We start from the raw sequence: 17,956 nt of genomic DNA, 5'->3' as shown, positions 1-17,956 counted from the left end.
TATGGAAACATCATAATGCCAATGTGCCATCACTCTGAAGACTTTCAACGTCTCAATATTTTAGTAACGTACGTCGGTGTTTTTACTACAACCATGAATTGTATTGACAAACAACATTCCAAATATAGCAATTTGCAATCGAATCGGAATAAAAGACAATTTGAAACACATTTGCTAGTGACAGGCAATGACCAGTACTCGGTACATAATAAGGCTAAAACAAACAACGTCTTGGCAGCTTGCATAAGACGGGATTTCTTTCAGGATTTGTGACCGGATCAACCTCTTGTGTGTCTCCTCTACAGATTTATATACAAATATTTGGACATCGTTAATCATGTCAACTGCACTCATTGTTCATGTGGGTGTACTAATCTTGTCCGGTATTGGCAAAGAACACTCCAAACATTACTCAAAGTTTTATTCACGGATGAAATCTTTCACATAACATGCAAAACCTTGTTCGAAAGAACAAAACAAAATCTCAGGATTTTACTTTCTGTAATTGTGTTGAAAATAATGTGCATACATTGAAAATACATGGCAGATATAAGAAAAGAGAAAATGTGCCTAATTACACTGGCCCACATCGATATGCTTCAATAATTGAAAAAACAGTAGTACCTGAAATGTTGTTACAGAATGATTGACAGCTGTATGAGTAACGATTTGTCACTACAAAATGCATCATTGGCTTGCCATGAATGAAATCACACAGGATTTTAACATGACAAAGGTTTTGCGGAAAAGCCCGCTTTTTCTTTGTCTTCGGGTTAAACTTTGTAATTCAAAAAAGGTGATGTTTCAAATGTTTGATTTACCAAGCATGCCAAGAGTCAGTCGCAAAAGAATTAATGATACCCTGATAGTGTCACGTTGTCTTCATCATACATCTACTAGGCATGCAATAGGAAGTTTTGAAATTGCTTCAAATGGGGTGTTTTAGAAGTAGTAGCTTCAGACATAAAGATTGCATTTCAAGTGATTGTCTTTTCTTATACCTGAAGGAAATGTTCAAGGAGTTAAGGGCTGGGGTATGAACGTTTGGACAGTATTTATTTTGGGACATTAGAGCACATCAGACATATCGAATTGCATTCTGAATACGAAGAATGTCATTCTGATATCAAATAATTTTGATTTTTGAAATTCGCAATTTAATACACATTTTATGGCAAATCATTAAAAATATTTTTGATATTTAACAGTACTTGAAGTAAACTTTATAAATCTGATGATTTATACTTAAAGTGTATGTAGGTGGGATGAAAAGCCGACGATAAATTGAAAATTTTGACCTTTCGTATTGACGATATGGATTTTTTTCCCAAAACACCAAAAAACAATTAGGTCTTTTTGGGAAAAAAATCCATATCTTCAATATGAAAGGTCAACATTTTCAATTGACTCCCTGCTACATACACTTTAAGAATATATCATTAGATTTATATAATTTACTTCGAGGACTGTTATATATAAAAAATTTGGAAAATATCAATTTTTTATAATTTGTCATAAAATTTGTATTATATTGTGATTTTCAAAAAATGAAAATTATTTGATATCAGAAAGAGATGCTTCGTATTCAGAATGCAATTCGATAGGTCTGAGGTACTCTCATGTCCCACAAAAAATACTGTCGAAACGCAATAAACGCTCATTTTAGATCCATTAAGCGTTATTACCCATTTACCAAAATAAAAAAAATCATAGGTTTTATACTTTATAGTTAATGTTCTATCCACTTGTACAAGGTATTACAGCTTATGTGATATTTTTAGAGCGCAAATAGCATTATGGCCTATACTGTTTTGCAGGGAGTACACACTTTCGTTGTAACGAAATTGTACATTAGTTTATGAACATGAACAACGTAAGGTGGGCTTTGTTAGTCTGAACAAATGATTTGTTAGTCTGAATAGGCTATAATGGTGTCTGGCAGGTCTTACGTAAGCTGACAAGCACAAGCTAAACACATTGAATAGAATTTCAAAATAAAAAATACTAACTAACACAAAATGAAACACTTGAACCGATCCACTAGGCTGGTTCGAGTGTCCGTTTTGTTTCTTGTAATTGTAAAGACAGTTATAGTAGGCACTAGTGGAAGAAAGTGCCATTTTCTCTAATTAGAGGTTAATGACTGCGCATCAGTTGTTTTGAGGGTATTGTGAAATATCTAAACATTGTGCTTTGGAACCGAGGAATATCCCGAGGGGCGCAGCCCCGAGGGATATTCCGAGGTCCAAAGCACAATGTTTAGATATTTCACAATACCCGAAAAATAACTGATGCAAAGTCATTAACCTCATTCATAACCGTCACTTTTCACTTTTTTTAATTCAATTTACGTCACATTTTCTTCTTTAAATTTGAAAACAGAACACAATTTTAACTTTATCTGTCGTTTTCCCTGTAAAAAATCGAATAGCCCATTAAGGAAATACCGCTAGCGACCAATCACACTAGCACGCAATCATGCGATGTCCAAATACCGCGGCCAGCGTCCGCGTAAATTGTTCAAACGCGTAACACGTCACGTAACGCGGTCATTGTAGAGCGTACTTTTAGCTACGTCACGAAACGCGGTCATTATACTTTTTCAATGACCTGCATTTGCGTCCGCGTATTTAAAAGTTATTATCTGTGATTGGATCGCACTTGCTGCGTATATTAATGAGGTTATGAATTTAAGTTATTGACCGTTTTAACGCCGTTGGGGTGCAAAAACTATTACCGATATGACCCCTTACAAATAAGTAAGTGGTCGACAGGGTCATAATTTTAAATGGGCTATTCCAGATGTATTCCGCACCCCCCCTATGGAAGACATTAAAAAAAATACAATTCCAGCTGGAATGGAAGACATTGAGATTAGGTGAAATTCCGGCTGCTAAAATTAACAAAAAAACAAGAGTGGGGATTGTGAAAGGTCATGTTGTGTTGTGCCTATGGAAGACATTCATATTTCTTAATATTCCGGCTAGAAAATGGTCAAAAATGCTCCAATTCCGGCAGGATCTTCACTTATGATCGCCATCGCGATTAACCTATGGATGACATTTACAATTTACTTGAATTCTGGCTGGAAACTGAAAAAATGTTCTAATTCCAGCTGGAACCCTATGGAAGACATTTACATTTACTTGAATTCCGGCTGGCCATATTACCACAATTCCGGCAGGGTCTTCCATGGGGTTTTCCTGACATGTGAATTCCGGCTGTCAATTTAGCCCCAAATAGCTCCGTGTTTGTAAACAAAAGACGTTTTGCTGTTTAACAAGATGACGTCAGTCAGAATACTGCGGAAGTAGTCAGAAGGCATCTGCTGGTGATTTAGACAACAATATGGTATGTGTACTAAATTAGGTTTTGGGCAGCAGACTATTATTTCAGATTCAGATTCAAATTACGGAATAAACGATGGAAAATCGTAGAGATTATGCAGGTCCAATATTTTGCCTAGTGAATGCGACGTAGATGCACAAAACATACAAAATCCTCTACATCAAAGACGTTTACAAGGTTCTGGATTGAATGTGTGTAATATTGTGCATCACATACGGACATTTGAGTTGATTCAGTTGACTGGTTGCGAAGATATTAACGATTGCATAATGCGCGCATCAATACAGTTCATTCCAAGTTTGATCAACAGTCGCTTTTTTCATACTCTCTCACCGCTTCCTAAAGTTTGTATATCTCATTAAATTTAGTTCACATTATATATTTTATAATCCGACGGTGTTATGTTATTCCTGCTTTCACTGAAGATGAATAACAGTTAGTTCGAGAAAACTTTGATTTCTTCAATTGGAAGCTTTCCAACTTTAATTCTTAAGGTTGTGCAAATATGTTATATTTTAATTTTCCAAAGAACATTTAAGCCAAGAATAATGTTCAAGTGCTTTAATACAGCTTTACGTGTGATTTTTGATACCATGCAACATTAATGTTGAAGGTTTAACATATTTAAACTTTGCATTACAATTTCTTGAAAATATTCTAAACATTAATGTTTGTGAGAAACTTTTAAAGCCAGCTGGAATTCTTTATGCAATAATTCTTTAAGCAACATTTATATCTCGTCTCTTAAGCTGATCCCAAAGGTTCTCCAAGGGGTTTAGATCAGGGCTTCTGGAGGGCCACTCAAGTGTCAATTCCTTCTGTTTTGGTAACATATTGAACATACAGTATCTTCCAAACTGCTGTAATCATGACCTGTTTTGAATCCCTTTTCCAAACCCATCTCTCAAAACGTAAATGTCTTAGTACCCACTCACCTTTGTCTTTGATCATTCATCTGCACAATAAGCAAAGGATTATCCAACATGCATCAAGGAAAATGCTTTAAATTCAAATTGAAAAGGCGGGAATAATGAAACCATCTTCGATCAGTGAATCAGCTCTAAAACCATTGAATAGGCTTCTTTGCAATTTTTATTTTTCGACCTCGTGTTACTTAAACGTTCATATCTTTTCTCAGGAGTGTCGTAGGGTAGTGATTGAGGTGTCAAAATGCGCAGGACAATCCCCCGCATTCGATTGTTTAGCAAGCGGACCAAATTTGTTCCTAGATTTTAATAGTGGGTAAATTTCCTAACCATAAAGAAACTTTTTTTGCGTAGTTTAGTTGAAATCAACATAGAAAATCAAGCGATTACAAATAATTTCATGGTTTAATAGTGCAGCATTTCGTAATAAAGAAATGCTATAATCATTTGAAAGGGTGCTAATAAACTGCTGTAAATTATTATTTGAATCATGACGTCATCGGAGGAGACCTTCAAAACATTTATGCGTGTTCATTGTACCGTAAAGTGTATTTATTTTCATATTACGGTTTCTATGTATTTTGTTATTATCTAACAACCTTTTTATTATTATTATTATTGGCCTTTTCTGGGTTTTTTAATATTCTAAGGAAGACCCAGTGGAAAGCAGTGCCTTCTTCATTTATCTGCGCTGCAATAACAAATACGAAATCAAAGATTCGATACTGTCTTCTATGAAAATGATTATAATTTTGTGTTAATGTAACCTCAGGATAGTGTTATTAGTAAATGTATTCACTGTGTATAGCTTGATAGGTAGATGTGATGATGTTGTAGTTCAAAGCTATATTATGATATTGTTGTAGTTCAATTAACAAATCATGCGTCGTTTATATTTTGTTTATATATTTCGACCCCGTAACGGCCAATTTTAAAAATGGAGCCAGTCAAGTAAGTGTGACTCTTGTCACACATGCATCATTTCTAAAGGTTGACCTATATGAGGGATACCTTTTTACTACTTGATAATATTTAATTAATATATGGCACTGGGTCTTGACACAAACAGGTCATGTAATGCTTACCTTTGGCAAATGAATCAACCATGGAAAGTATATCAAATCATCATTATTTCATTGAATGTCCTCAAGGATTGGATCAAGTATTTGGCTACTATATGTTACTTTAAATCAAACAGAATTAGACTCGTGTTTATCGTTTTCGATGGACTGCATTGCTCGTCTTACCTGTCGTATTCCTACACCAGATATCATTTCACGGTTACAATGCTGTCCTCCCACTTTAAGAATACACACATATGAGCTTATTCTATCCAACTAACTAAAAAATGTTAACTTATATTTTTCGTTGTTTTTTTTGTTACTCAAATGCAACTCAACTCAAATAATTAATTAGTAACAAGATATATATAACCTGATTTAATGGCCACTCTGCAGGCAATTTTCACAGGTCAATAAAGGTGGGTAACCCGATTGACAGCCTCAGCCCTCTACTTTACTCAATCAAAATGCAGATTTTGGTATCTGGTAAACGTTCATATTCATCATTATCATATTTGGCGTTCCAAATCGGTTTATTTTTTGCGTTTCAAATCTAAATATTTCTGAAGAAATCACCCCAAAACTGTCGAATTAGTCTCAACTGTGGTATACCACGTTCAAGACTAATTCAACTAACTCTAATTTTAATATGTTAGTGAGAAAAATAGGATCTTTAATTTGATATCAATGTATTACATAAATTTCATTGATATAAACACATGATACTACCGGTATTACGCTGTATAGATGTCAGTAATTCGGACTAATTGCATGAGAAATGAGTCACATTTACAAGAAATATTTACGTGTTCTGTTTGCATACATACTTGAAAGTGACGAAAGTTTATGCTTAAGTTTTAAAGAATTTCATTTTCCAAATATATGGGGTCACCTTCCTTTAATGATATGCGTGCCGCGCAGTCACTTAAGACTTAATCTACTCGCGGTCTTGGTGTAAGCGACAATAACACTTTGCTGAATGTATTGTTAATTTGGTTATATAAAGACGCTCCTAGCAGTAATGTGTATTTAAGAGCTCGTAAGGCCAAGAAAAAAAGAAGGTTTGTGTCAAAGCTCACGAGCGGTTTAAAAACAAATGCGAAATGCGATTTTTTTTTTTTAATTCTCGACTTGGTATTTTTATGGTATTTTGAGCGAAAAAAATCTGATTTTCACCGAATTTTTCCGGAATTATTTTTAGACAAACCTTGTTTTTGGCCTAATATGTGTTGGAACTCCGTAATCAACAGGGAAGTGACGTTAGAAAAAAATACTTCAAATCCAAGTCACAACAAAGCCACTTTAATAAATTTCAAACTTTGGTCCTGAAGGCATTTCATAGACGTAAATAAAAGCGTCTGAACATCATGAACAGGGGCCTTAAACGCGGGAATACCTGTTTAATGTGTTCGGTATCCGCGTGTAGATGACTCCGGTCACTTTGGTCAAGTTCATACATTATTGCTAAAGGCTGTCAAACCTAATACACATTCTTTACATGGTACATGTAGTAAACTGCACCTGTACAGTTGTCTACATCATTCCATTATTAATTAATCAAAACGACATTTTTCGGATATTTGTTTTTCATAAATGTTTGATTCTGTTGTTATTAAGTCAGTTATATTTAGCGTGGGTAAGAAATGCCGTAAGCTTCTTCATAATAGATATAGTATTTGACGTAAATCAATGTTTTTAGGGGCGTCACATTTCGTATGGGCGTTCTTAGAAAACATCATAATGTCAATGTGCCATCATTCTGAAAAGACTTTCAACGTCTGTACATTTAGTAACGTACCTATCTTGTTCAGTGTACGCACTACAACTATGAATTGGCAGCTTGCATAAGACGTGATTTCTTTCCAGGATTTGTGACCGGATCAACCCCTTGTGTGTCTCCTCTCCAGATTTATATACAAATATTTGGACACCGTTAATCATGTCAACTGCCCTCATTGTTCATGTGGGTGTATTAATCTTGTCTGGAACTGGCAAAGAACACTCCAAACAATTGCTCAAACTTTTATTCACGAACGGAATCTTCCACATACTATGCAAAACCTTCTTCGGGTGAACAAAACAAAGTTAATTAAACAAGATTGTTTTCTGTATTGTGTTGAAAATATGCATCCATTAAATTTTCCTGGCAGATACAGGGTGTCCCCCCAAAAAAGAAGGCTCCTCATTGTGCCCTCTTTTTCTCCTATTTCTGAAAAGTTGATCAAATATAATTTGGTATGTACAGAAACCTTTATTCGTTAGCTTTAATAAACCAAAACAATTATTTCAATCGGCTCACAACTTTTGAAGATATGCCCTTTTGAATAAAAGTACCCGTTTTTCACTCTGTCCACGGATAGCAAACAGAGTGGTTGGGATGGCTCGTGCTGTGGAGTGGCCTGCACGATCACCAGACGTCACACCACTTGATTTTTTTTTCCTTTGTGGCAAAATCCAATGCATTCGCAAGTATCCGGCGCACAAGGATGGTACGCAATGCAATTGATGCAATGAGGACCAGGGCTGAAACCTGTATTCGCCAAGGAGGCAACCAGGTAGAGTAAACTCACTTCAGAAGAACCAAAAACAAACCAAACAGCCTTCTAGGCTATCTTTTATCCTAAAAAGATAAATGACTTATGTTGTAAATAAAAAAAATAAAAAAGAGCAAGAAACAACAAAGTAAGAAAGTAAGAAACATAATAAAACCAAAAGGCATAAATAACCATGAAAAAATAAGTAATTGCAAGTAGAGCAAAAGAAGTCCCATTCGGCATCCATTTTACCCACAAATTAATGACACTATTAACAAAATCCATTGCCCATAAACCCACCGGTAAAGCCCATTCCATAAATAAAGTTATTTTATAAAGTTATCATTGAGGAATGTTTCATATTCATGCATGGTATGTGTACTCCTTTTCAATCTTTGAAGTAGCCAAACCTTCTCCGTGGACAGAGTGAAAAACGGGTACATTTGAAGTATTTGGGGTCAGGAAATTATGAAATATTTCAATTTTTTTTTAAATATAACAGTTACCCGTCTGGTCATAAGGAATCCAAAAATATAGTATGGTTTGTCCTATCTGCAACCTTTAGTTACGACGCTATGGGCAGAAATGTGACAAAGGGTCAACGCACTTTCGGCTGGGTAATAGAGAGGCCACTTTCTGGCTACATCATCAGGGTCCCGTGCATCATTTTTGGACAAAGGTGCCAGCCGGGTTAGAATTAATCGTTAGAATCTTCTCTATCTGTTAACTCTGTTGGCATTTCTGAAAAGTGACGTGAACTGGGATAGTTTGCTTAAAAAATGTGTTTTTTGTGACTTTTTTTCCCAATTTTTACCCAAAAATGTCAAATCTAAAAGTAGCCATAACTTCAAAAGAAAATTGACTGCAACCTAATTTTTTGCTCTAATTAATAGAGGGCATATGATTATTTTATATCTTTGAACAAAATATTCCATCATACCATAATAAGGTGAAATTTGGGTTATAGCATGCTTTTTTCATGACTTTTATCATTTTTATATGCCAAAAATGCCAATTTTTACGCCATTATTTTGGAGTGAAAATTCATTTATTTGACAAGAAATGTATATCAATGTATTGAGCTGGGTTTCTGAATTGAAAAAGTTCCAAGTGACTTATTTCTGTGACCCATAGTTCTTGACTTATGCCTTCCAGAAAACCATAGTCCAATTTAACATGAAATACATATTATTTGGCTCTTTCCACTTTTTTCATGTTTATACATGTAAAAACATAGGCCTATAAGCAAAGGGTCGCAATAACAACTCCTCTGATTTAAGATTTTAGAGAGACCATAATAGTGATTTTGAAGTTTTCGTCCAACATTTTTGGAAAAACTTCGTATGGTGTTAAAATATATCTACACACTCTGATCTTTCATTTTACCCGGCTGGAATTTCTGAAAAGTGACATGGGCTGAGATATTTGGGTTGAAAATTGCACCTTTTTTTACCAAAAATGTCAATTATTATTAAAACAGCTATAAGTTTGAAAGTAAATAAAGTATGAACTTCATATTTGCTGAAGAGAATACATTTCACACGTATAGGCCTATTCAATATTCGTTAACTAAAATTGCATCTTTATATTTTGACAAATTAATATTTGAGGGAAGATGTATTATTTCGGTGATTTGACCCAAAAAGGTGAATTTTACATAGTAAAGCATGGAAAAAAACTTTAAAATGTAAGATATTTGAAATAAAAAGTATACTAATGTATTGTTATGAATGTGTACATCAAAAAAGTGAATCATGTCAACTTCCTAAATTCAAAGGTGTTTCACCTATGACCTCCTGAAAAAAAAATTTTGGCTTTAAAATGACAACTTTTAGCTAACAATTGTAATTTTTTATTGTTTACTTGCTATACACGAGTTTTTATTGTAACTAATATTATTTATATGAACTAGTAGCAAAATTTCAGGATAGTGTAGGAGACACAGATTAAACAGTTACCAGTTACCATAGCAACCACCATTTGTCAGTCGATTTTGGTGGCAAAACTGCCAAAAATGATCATTAATTTTATGTTGACCTTCGATTTTCAACAACAGGTAACAGGTAAAAACCTTTAGTTTCAGGAAGTTGTCATGATTGATTTTTTTGATGTGCACATTCATATCGTCGGGTGTATTACATAGTGACGGATGTTAAACTTCGCCAGAAAAAAAGTTTTTGAGTTAGACGCGATCAAAGAGTACGCCGATTTGTGATCAACCATAGCAGAACACTGTCAAGTAAAATCTTCCAAAAGTTGCTGTATTTCAAAAAACTAGTATCTAAAGTATCTTGAAACATCTATCACATGAAGAATTATTCGCTATTAAATCAGTAAAATGATTACAAAGTTATACGTCAGTATGTAAAAACGTGAAAACGTTGCACCCTAACATCCGTCACACATCCGTCACTATGTCTTGCGCCAATATCGCGCAAGCTAATCTGGTCTCTCGTGTTGATCTATGGACATCCGTCACACGTCCGTCACTATGTCTTGCGCATAAAAGTCGGATCAAGGAAGGACTTCGAAGCATCCGTCGGTTCTTTACGCTTATTATTAAACGTTTTTTTCATGATAAAACCGACTCGTCACGAGTGCCCACGACATACATGGCATATTGTATTTTAGTATTTACTCCTGATCTTACTAGTACTCACTCTCATGATATAGCTAATCACACAAGCTGTAACTTCTTTTTACAAAACGCCAATGGTTGTATTCAGTTTTTACCAATTTACACTGTATTATCTGTAAATTTGGATCCGCCTCTAAACGCCTCTGAACATATTTTGATCATCTTTCAATAACCTACTCATTAAAAAGGATCATATTTTCATTTTTTATTACTTAATCATCCCTTTTATATTGTAAAGCTTTGAAATAATGTCTCTAAATAATTGTCGAATCAACTCGAACCATTAAAATATATTAAAAGTGATATTTTACTAAAATAATGATCCATTGAATATCTGCTCTACGTAAAAGTTTTGGTTTATACCCAGTTATCAACATCCGTCAAGAAATCATGTAGGTTTCAATGAACAATATTGAATTACGTACGTTCAAATTGAAAAATAATGTTTTTACATAGTGACGGATGTGACAGATACGCCATACAATTTAGTTGTTTTTCCGAGTAAACGGCGTTTTACATAGTGACGGATGTTTAGATACGCCACTATGTAAAACGTCGGGTAATGTAATATATCAACATCCGTCATTTGCATAATTAATTAACTAATTAATTATGCAAACTTGAACTTCAAATCTTGGTAATATTATACTACTCACTATTTAAAATACATTTGCCAATTTTCATAAAAATGACAAAAATCAACATACGTCACTATGTAATACACCTGACGATATCAATGCATTGGTATACTTTTTATTTCAAATATTTCAACTTTTTTATAATCCATTTTTACCATGTAAAATTAGCTTTTTTTAAAATATTTGTCTAAAATGTCTGCTCAATTAGCTTAGATTATTGTATTTTTAAGATTATTTGAAAAAAAAATGTGGTCAAAGTCATCAAAGAAAAGTTTTAGCACAGCCTTAAACCCAACGTGATTTATACTTTTCAAATTCCAAAGTTCAATTTAAAACCCCTTTTGTCACATTTCTGCCCACAGCGTCGTAACTAAAGTTCGAGCAATTTGGTATATTTTTTTAATGAATTAGGATATTTTATGATTTGACCCCTGTTTGACCTTAATTGGCCCCTACCAAAAATGCCCGACACTTAGTGAGGGCAGCCCAAGCAAAATGTGTTCAGTATTCTTCAGGCATGCCAAAAACACTTTCAAACCTTTGTTCCAAGGATTTGGTCACGACACATTAGTATCATAACAGGGATATCTTTGTGAATAGCTCCACGTCTCTAAGCGGACGACGTATCACTATTTAAAATGATGGCGCCAGTCACAAAATTTCGAAAGCAGTCAAAAGGCATCTGCAGGGGATTTTAAAAACAAACGTGTACTAAATTGGGTTTATGGCATATAATTATTTCAGACTTGTATTCAAATTAGACATTCTATTTCCCTGACAGCCCATTATTGAAAACCATGCACTGTAATTTGTCAAAACGCATCACGTGAAACTTGAAAGCACTAGGCATATGTGATGCATTCTAAAAAGAGCGATGTTACCGCGTACATTTTTTCCATCGACACGCCCTGTCGATGTCACAAGAATACCTATCGTCTATCTCATTAGCAACTATTAAAGCCGTTATGTACGATCTTTTTCAGAATATACATTATTTTTTTCAAAAGCGATTTACATCTATGAGCAAACTGTCAAATTCGCCCTATTTGTAGTAAAACGAAATGATTTGCTGTTGGTCCAACATATTACCATAACATTTCAGATTATGATAATCGGAACGATCGCAAATCTTAATCTCCTACGAAGCCAGTTTGGTTACGTCCCTCCACACATGTGGAGGGAGCATAACCAAACTTTCATAATGATTGCATATTATTATTTTGAAGAAAAAAAGGAATTTATAAAATTTTAAAAAGATCGTACATTAAGGCTTTAAGTTACTATCATGAAAACCCTCCTACTAAAATGAACGGTCGTGTTTAGTTTTGTTTATTTGGTGGGGGGGGGGGTACTCGAAGTGACGTACCTGTGCCTACCGGAGTCGGAAAAAGGGGGTCATCAAAAAATCCGTGTTGACCAACGTATTTGTGAGGTGGTATAACAAAAAGAGACACTTTTGAGCAGGTTATCAATTTTGAGTGTGTTACATAAAATATAGAGATAGTTTGCTCCACAACGTCGTTTTCCCTAATGAAACTGGACATTTCTAAGCGAAGATATTGAGCTTTAAAATTATGGTATTATAAAATTGAAATTGAGATATCGGCCTTTAAAAAATATTATTGACAATTATTAGCGTGTGAGCCTTACTCCTCAGTGGGGGCTAGGGCTGCACTGCTCCCATGTATATCATGAAAATGACTAATAGCAATTGAACTGGATTAGATTTTGGCGGGAAAAGATCTTCGAACTTTATACAGAGTCAAATTTCAAAGTTGTGTTAAGAGCCATTCCAATGTTTTCCTCTATAGTCACAAGGATTCAGAAAATATATAGTTTGACCCATCTAGGACGTACCATTCTTGAGTTATAAACGAAAAGGTCAAAGGTCACGTTTTTGGCTCTATGGAGGTCAAAACAGCAAAGTGCTCCGATTTTGACGTGTCAAATTGTTCGTTGTGATAAAATAATTCAAATAGGGATAGGTAACACAGCGCAATATAGGTCAAATCCCATTGAGGCCTATTGAACTATTTTGCTTTGAAATTTGACCCTGTGTAAAGTTCGATGACCTTTTCCCGCCAAAATCTACTCCGATTCAATTCAGAGGATGATTTAAGGAAGCCCCATCGTGCACTGCGAAAGTGTTACCACTAGAGTTTCAACTGCCACTTACTTTTCAAATCCCACTGAACTATGTGCAAAAGATGCTGTTTAGAATTGTGCGTCAGTATTACTTGGTTTTAGCATTGAAGCAAATGTCACAGTGACTCTGTAGATATCTTATGTAAAGATTTTAACTGTACCATTTTATTATTATTACATGTGAACCTATGTAAACCATGTTACAACAAAACCTTCTTGTGTATTTAACTTGATACATGTGATGTTTACCCTGTTTTGGGGTGTGTTTTTTTTTGGGGGGGTACGGGTTGGGGTTTGTTTGCAAAAAGAGATGCAGATGAACAGAACCTGGTAAGTATTTTGGGGTATTTTCATACCTTTTTTAGGGGGGGATAAATTAGGTCTATCGGCTGCCGTTACAACAAATGCTTTTTTCAGACATTATCTTGGGGAATAAAAATGCATTTATTTATGTGGAAATGTTTTCTTGGTTTATTTTGGTATTTTCACACCTTTAATACAAGCTTAAGGAAAAATGAATAAAATCCCTTTAAAAAGGAAAGGTCCATTTGAAAGGAAAAAATAGACGGAATACACTGTAGACTTAGTACTTACTTTATTCTTTAGTGGAATACATTTTTCCCGACGTGGAATAAAAACATTTTATAACTTTATTCTGTTTTTAGAAAATAGCATTTCCCTTAAAATAAAATGTCATTATGGAGGGTTCAAATTTCAAACATTGTCCGATCAAGCTTAAACTTTTTCGAATGAGCGGAACACGTAAAAATATAATCGAGGTTACCCGAGGTCAAAGGTCATCCAGTGGCTAAATTTTAAACTTCACTCTATTTGGCTTAAACTTGGTGAAAGTAATTCTCCATATCACTAGAGCATGAACAAAATCAAACTGAGGTTACTCGAGGTCAAAGGTCATATAGGGTCAAACGTTAGAATACACTTTTAAAATTACATCTTAAATTACAACTTACATTTATTACATTATACAATGTAAAAACGCATTCACGGATAAGCTACAAATTAAATATACGCATGGTAGCATCACTATCAGTTATTCTCACAGCTAGGGGTGAACTGTTCCGCACTACTATGTCATAAGAAATTATTATTCTGTATTATGTTTACATGTATAATTGATTGGATGAAATAAAAACTGAACTGAACTGAACTGAAAGTGAGGTCAAAATCCGAGTCCTCGCTTTGTAACTATGTTCATTGAATAACACTCTTCCTATAGGGGGTATGGGGGTATAGGCTATTTCCTCACTTTGTATGCGCGATTACCGATGTGTTGCACTTAAAAATGTCCTCGCTTTGAATGCCGGGACATACACACAATACACACGTGTATATATCATGCCCTTGCTTTGAATGTCCGCGCACGTAGGAGATGTGTCGGGGGGGGTCTGTCTGTCGAGCTATATTTCTGATATAGATATCCAGCAAACACAAAAACGTTTTTAAAACGTTTTAAATAAGTTATATTTTGGGTTTTGGTTTGGGTAAAAACGTTTTAATAACATTAAAATGTCGAGTTATATAAAGGTCATGAAATCGTTTTAAAACGTTTTGTATGAAAACACACTACAACAATATTTTTAAAATGTTTTCGAAATGTCAGTGAAAACTATTTTTGCAAACATTTTTGGTCAAATATTTTCTCAACACTTAAATAACATGTTAAAATATTTGCACCCAGCAAACACAGAAATGTTCTTAAAATGTTTTTTTACAAAACGTTTTAATAACATTTAAATGTCGGGTTATATAAAGGTCGTAAAAATATTTTAAAAACGTTATTGTTAATATTTTGGGCAAACATTTTTTGCAAAATATTTTTTCAACCCCAAAATAACATGGTGTTTAAAATGATTTGTACCAAGTTTTCATAAATGTTTTTGGAATGTTATTAAAACGTTTTTATACCCTTTATATAACCCGACATTTAAATGGTTTCTGTAAAACATTTGTGTTTGCTGTGCAGTAAATTACCAACAAATGTTATCTAATGTTATGAAAACGTTTTATACCATTAATGTACCCTTTATATAAACCGACATTTAAACGTTTTCTGACAACCTTTTATAACCTTTTATTAATGATGTCGAAAACGTTTTATGTTTGCTGGGTAGGTATCGGGAAAAGGTCGTGGATTTCAAACTTTGTCCGATCGAATTTGGTGGGCGGAATACTTGATACCAAGGGAATAATATGTAATTGAGGTCAACCTAAGCCAAAGGTCATCACGGAGGGTTCAAATTGCAAACTTTGCCCGAACGGGCTCAAACTTCGTGGGTGGAATCCTTGATACATGGGAAATATAAGTATGTGCGGAATAAAATGAGGTGTGTCTGTCCGGCTATATTTCAGATATAGATAGGTATTGGGAAAAGGTCGTGGATTTCAAACTTTGTCCGATCGAACTTGGTGGGCGGAATGCTTGATACCAAGGGCATATATATAATTGAGGTCAGCCAAGGTCAAAGGTCATCACTTCGTCCTATCAGGTTTAAACCTGGTGGGTGCAATCCTGCATATGAGGACGTGTAAAAATATAATCAAGGTCATCCGAGGTCAAAGGTCATCCAGTGGCTAAATTTTAAATAATATTAATAATAGAAATAATAATAATAATAATAATAATAATAATAATAATAATAAACGCCGAGTAAGTTTCGTGATGACATGATCCCAACCATGTGCAGTGGTATGACATTAACTCTATCTCCCAAGGGTCACATCTAGCCAAAAAGTGAGTTTTCTGGTTGGTCAGATTAATAATTATGCAAATTGCAAATCTTATTACATGATTAAGTGCAAATGTTCCCGAGACCGAGGCTGTGGGTGGGTTGAGGAATAAGTTGTAATTTATGTAAAACCGTTTCCAGTTTCTGTTTTGCTCTTTACTTCTGGACTTTGAACACTAGGGCAATTCCTTGTTTGTCGTGAAAGTGACCGGGGTAAATTTTTCTCGAGACTACCGTCCACTTCTTCTCATCAACTAACTTCTGGATAGCTTGGTCGAATTTATTGTCGTTAAACTCGTCTGCAGTCCGCAAAAGCTCCTCTCTGAAAGCTACAACAATAATCCCGCCTATAAAGCAAAATTAACAAAAATATGTTCTTTTATCAAAACGGAAAAAAGTGAGGTTGCTGGTTGCCAGGTTACAGTTGAATAACAAGTTGAATCTTGAAACTGGTTCATCAGGTATGTTTTTGTTTTTTAATTCGTAACGTATATGTCAGTATGGCGTAGATTTCCTGAAAGTAATAACACTTAGCCTCGGACATCAGCAGGTGACTGATTAGGTCAATTGGTCACGTGAGAGACGGCGATCAATTCCTTTCAGTACCCGGTCCCACGCGCGCGAGAGTTGAAAGTGTAGCCCCCTGTCCTGTTCAGCGACGGGCTTTCGACTCTCTCCCAGACAGCTTCGCGCACATCCCTTTCAAACCAGCGTTCCTCCTTGTCCAGAATGATGACGTCTTCGGAATTAGAGGTATAACCCGTGGTTTTGTTGTGGTTAAAAACGTCCGAGTTCCGGGCTTCGTCGAGCTAGGCCTGCGGTGTTGGCCGATCGTAGCTCTAAGGGATTGTTTAGTTTCTCCAATATAAGCCCATTTAGCCCGCCGCTGAACAGGACAGGAGGACTTCGCTTTCAACTCTCGCACGCGTGGGACCAGGCACTAAAAGGAATTCATCGCCGTCTCTCACGTGATTTCTGGGGTTTTTTTCAGTTGTGTCAAGATTATTGGGGCTCAAATCACAAAAGATCTTAAATGGGATATACACATATCAAACGTTGTTAAACGTGCCAGTTGGCGTTTATTTATTCTCAAGCGGTTTGGTTTACCACTAGAAGACCTCAAAAAGTGTATGTTGTTTGAATCCTCTTTACAACCAGTAGATATCGGTTATATATATAAATGCGCTTTTATAAATGCACACGTGACCAGATTAATTTTTTATTTATTTATTATTTTTACTTATGTACTTACTTATTATTTTAGGAATATTATTTGTTCCCCCTTTCGGCCAGGCAAAACCCATCATCCCCCCTTTGCACTCATACCACGACAATAATGTGTATGACGATCTAACTTGCCATACTGGCCGAATAAACCATGCATTACATACGTAAATTGTACGTCAAATTGTCATATAACGTATGAGAGTGATGTATAGTATACATCTTCCTCAACATCTTCCAGCCGGAATGATTAGATCATGTACAGTCATCTACGTGTTTATACTTTAAGTTGTACGTAAAAGGTTGTACAGATTACCGATTTAGCATGCGGAGACACAAAAAGGTGCTAAAAAACACATTTTGAATTTGTTTTTTGTCCATTTTGATACTAAATTGAACGTGAGCGAGCGAATGAGTAAGTTAGGGTTGATGGGATCGGGCGGGGACATCTAGCCTATTAGTTCGAGAGGGTCATTATTCCAAAAAGGGCTGAAGTAATAGTTTCGTCAATTTACGTTAAAATTAGGGTCAGGGTTATGTTCAGTGGCGGCACTACAGGGGGAGGGGAAATATTTCTCTTGACTCCCAAATAAATTAATTCATGACCCATTCCTTCCGAAGAAAGTGACAGGCCCCCAAGTTCCCTATCATCACGTGCAAACATTATCAAATAATATCATCGGCAGCTTAATGCC

At 35.2% G+C, this 17,956-nt stretch overlaps 1 protein-coding gene across 1 annotated transcript in view; it reads right to left on the bottom strand.

The window, feature by feature from the left end:
• Positions 1-15,118: 15,118 nt before the first annotated feature.
• The window catches only part of LOC140167186 (methyltransferase-like protein 27), a 28,503-nt gene continuing 25,665 nt past the window's right edge, over positions 15,119-17,956 (bottom strand). Inside the window, exon 6 of the mRNA XM_072190547.1 lies at positions 15,119-16,384. Coding sequence (XP_072046648.1) covers positions 16,194-16,384 — 191 coding nt within the window. The 3' untranslated portion in view covers positions 15,119-16,193. The remainder of the gene's footprint in view (positions 16,385-17,956) is intronic.

Source organism: Amphiura filiformis, chromosome 13, assembly GCF_039555335.1.
Source record: "Amphiura filiformis chromosome 13, Afil_fr2py, whole genome shotgun sequence".
In the NCBI taxonomy this organism is placed as follows: Eukaryota; Metazoa; Echinodermata; class Ophiuroidea; order Amphilepidida; family Amphiuridae; genus Amphiura; species Amphiura filiformis.
This window is presented reverse-complemented; position numbering and strand designations above follow the sequence as displayed.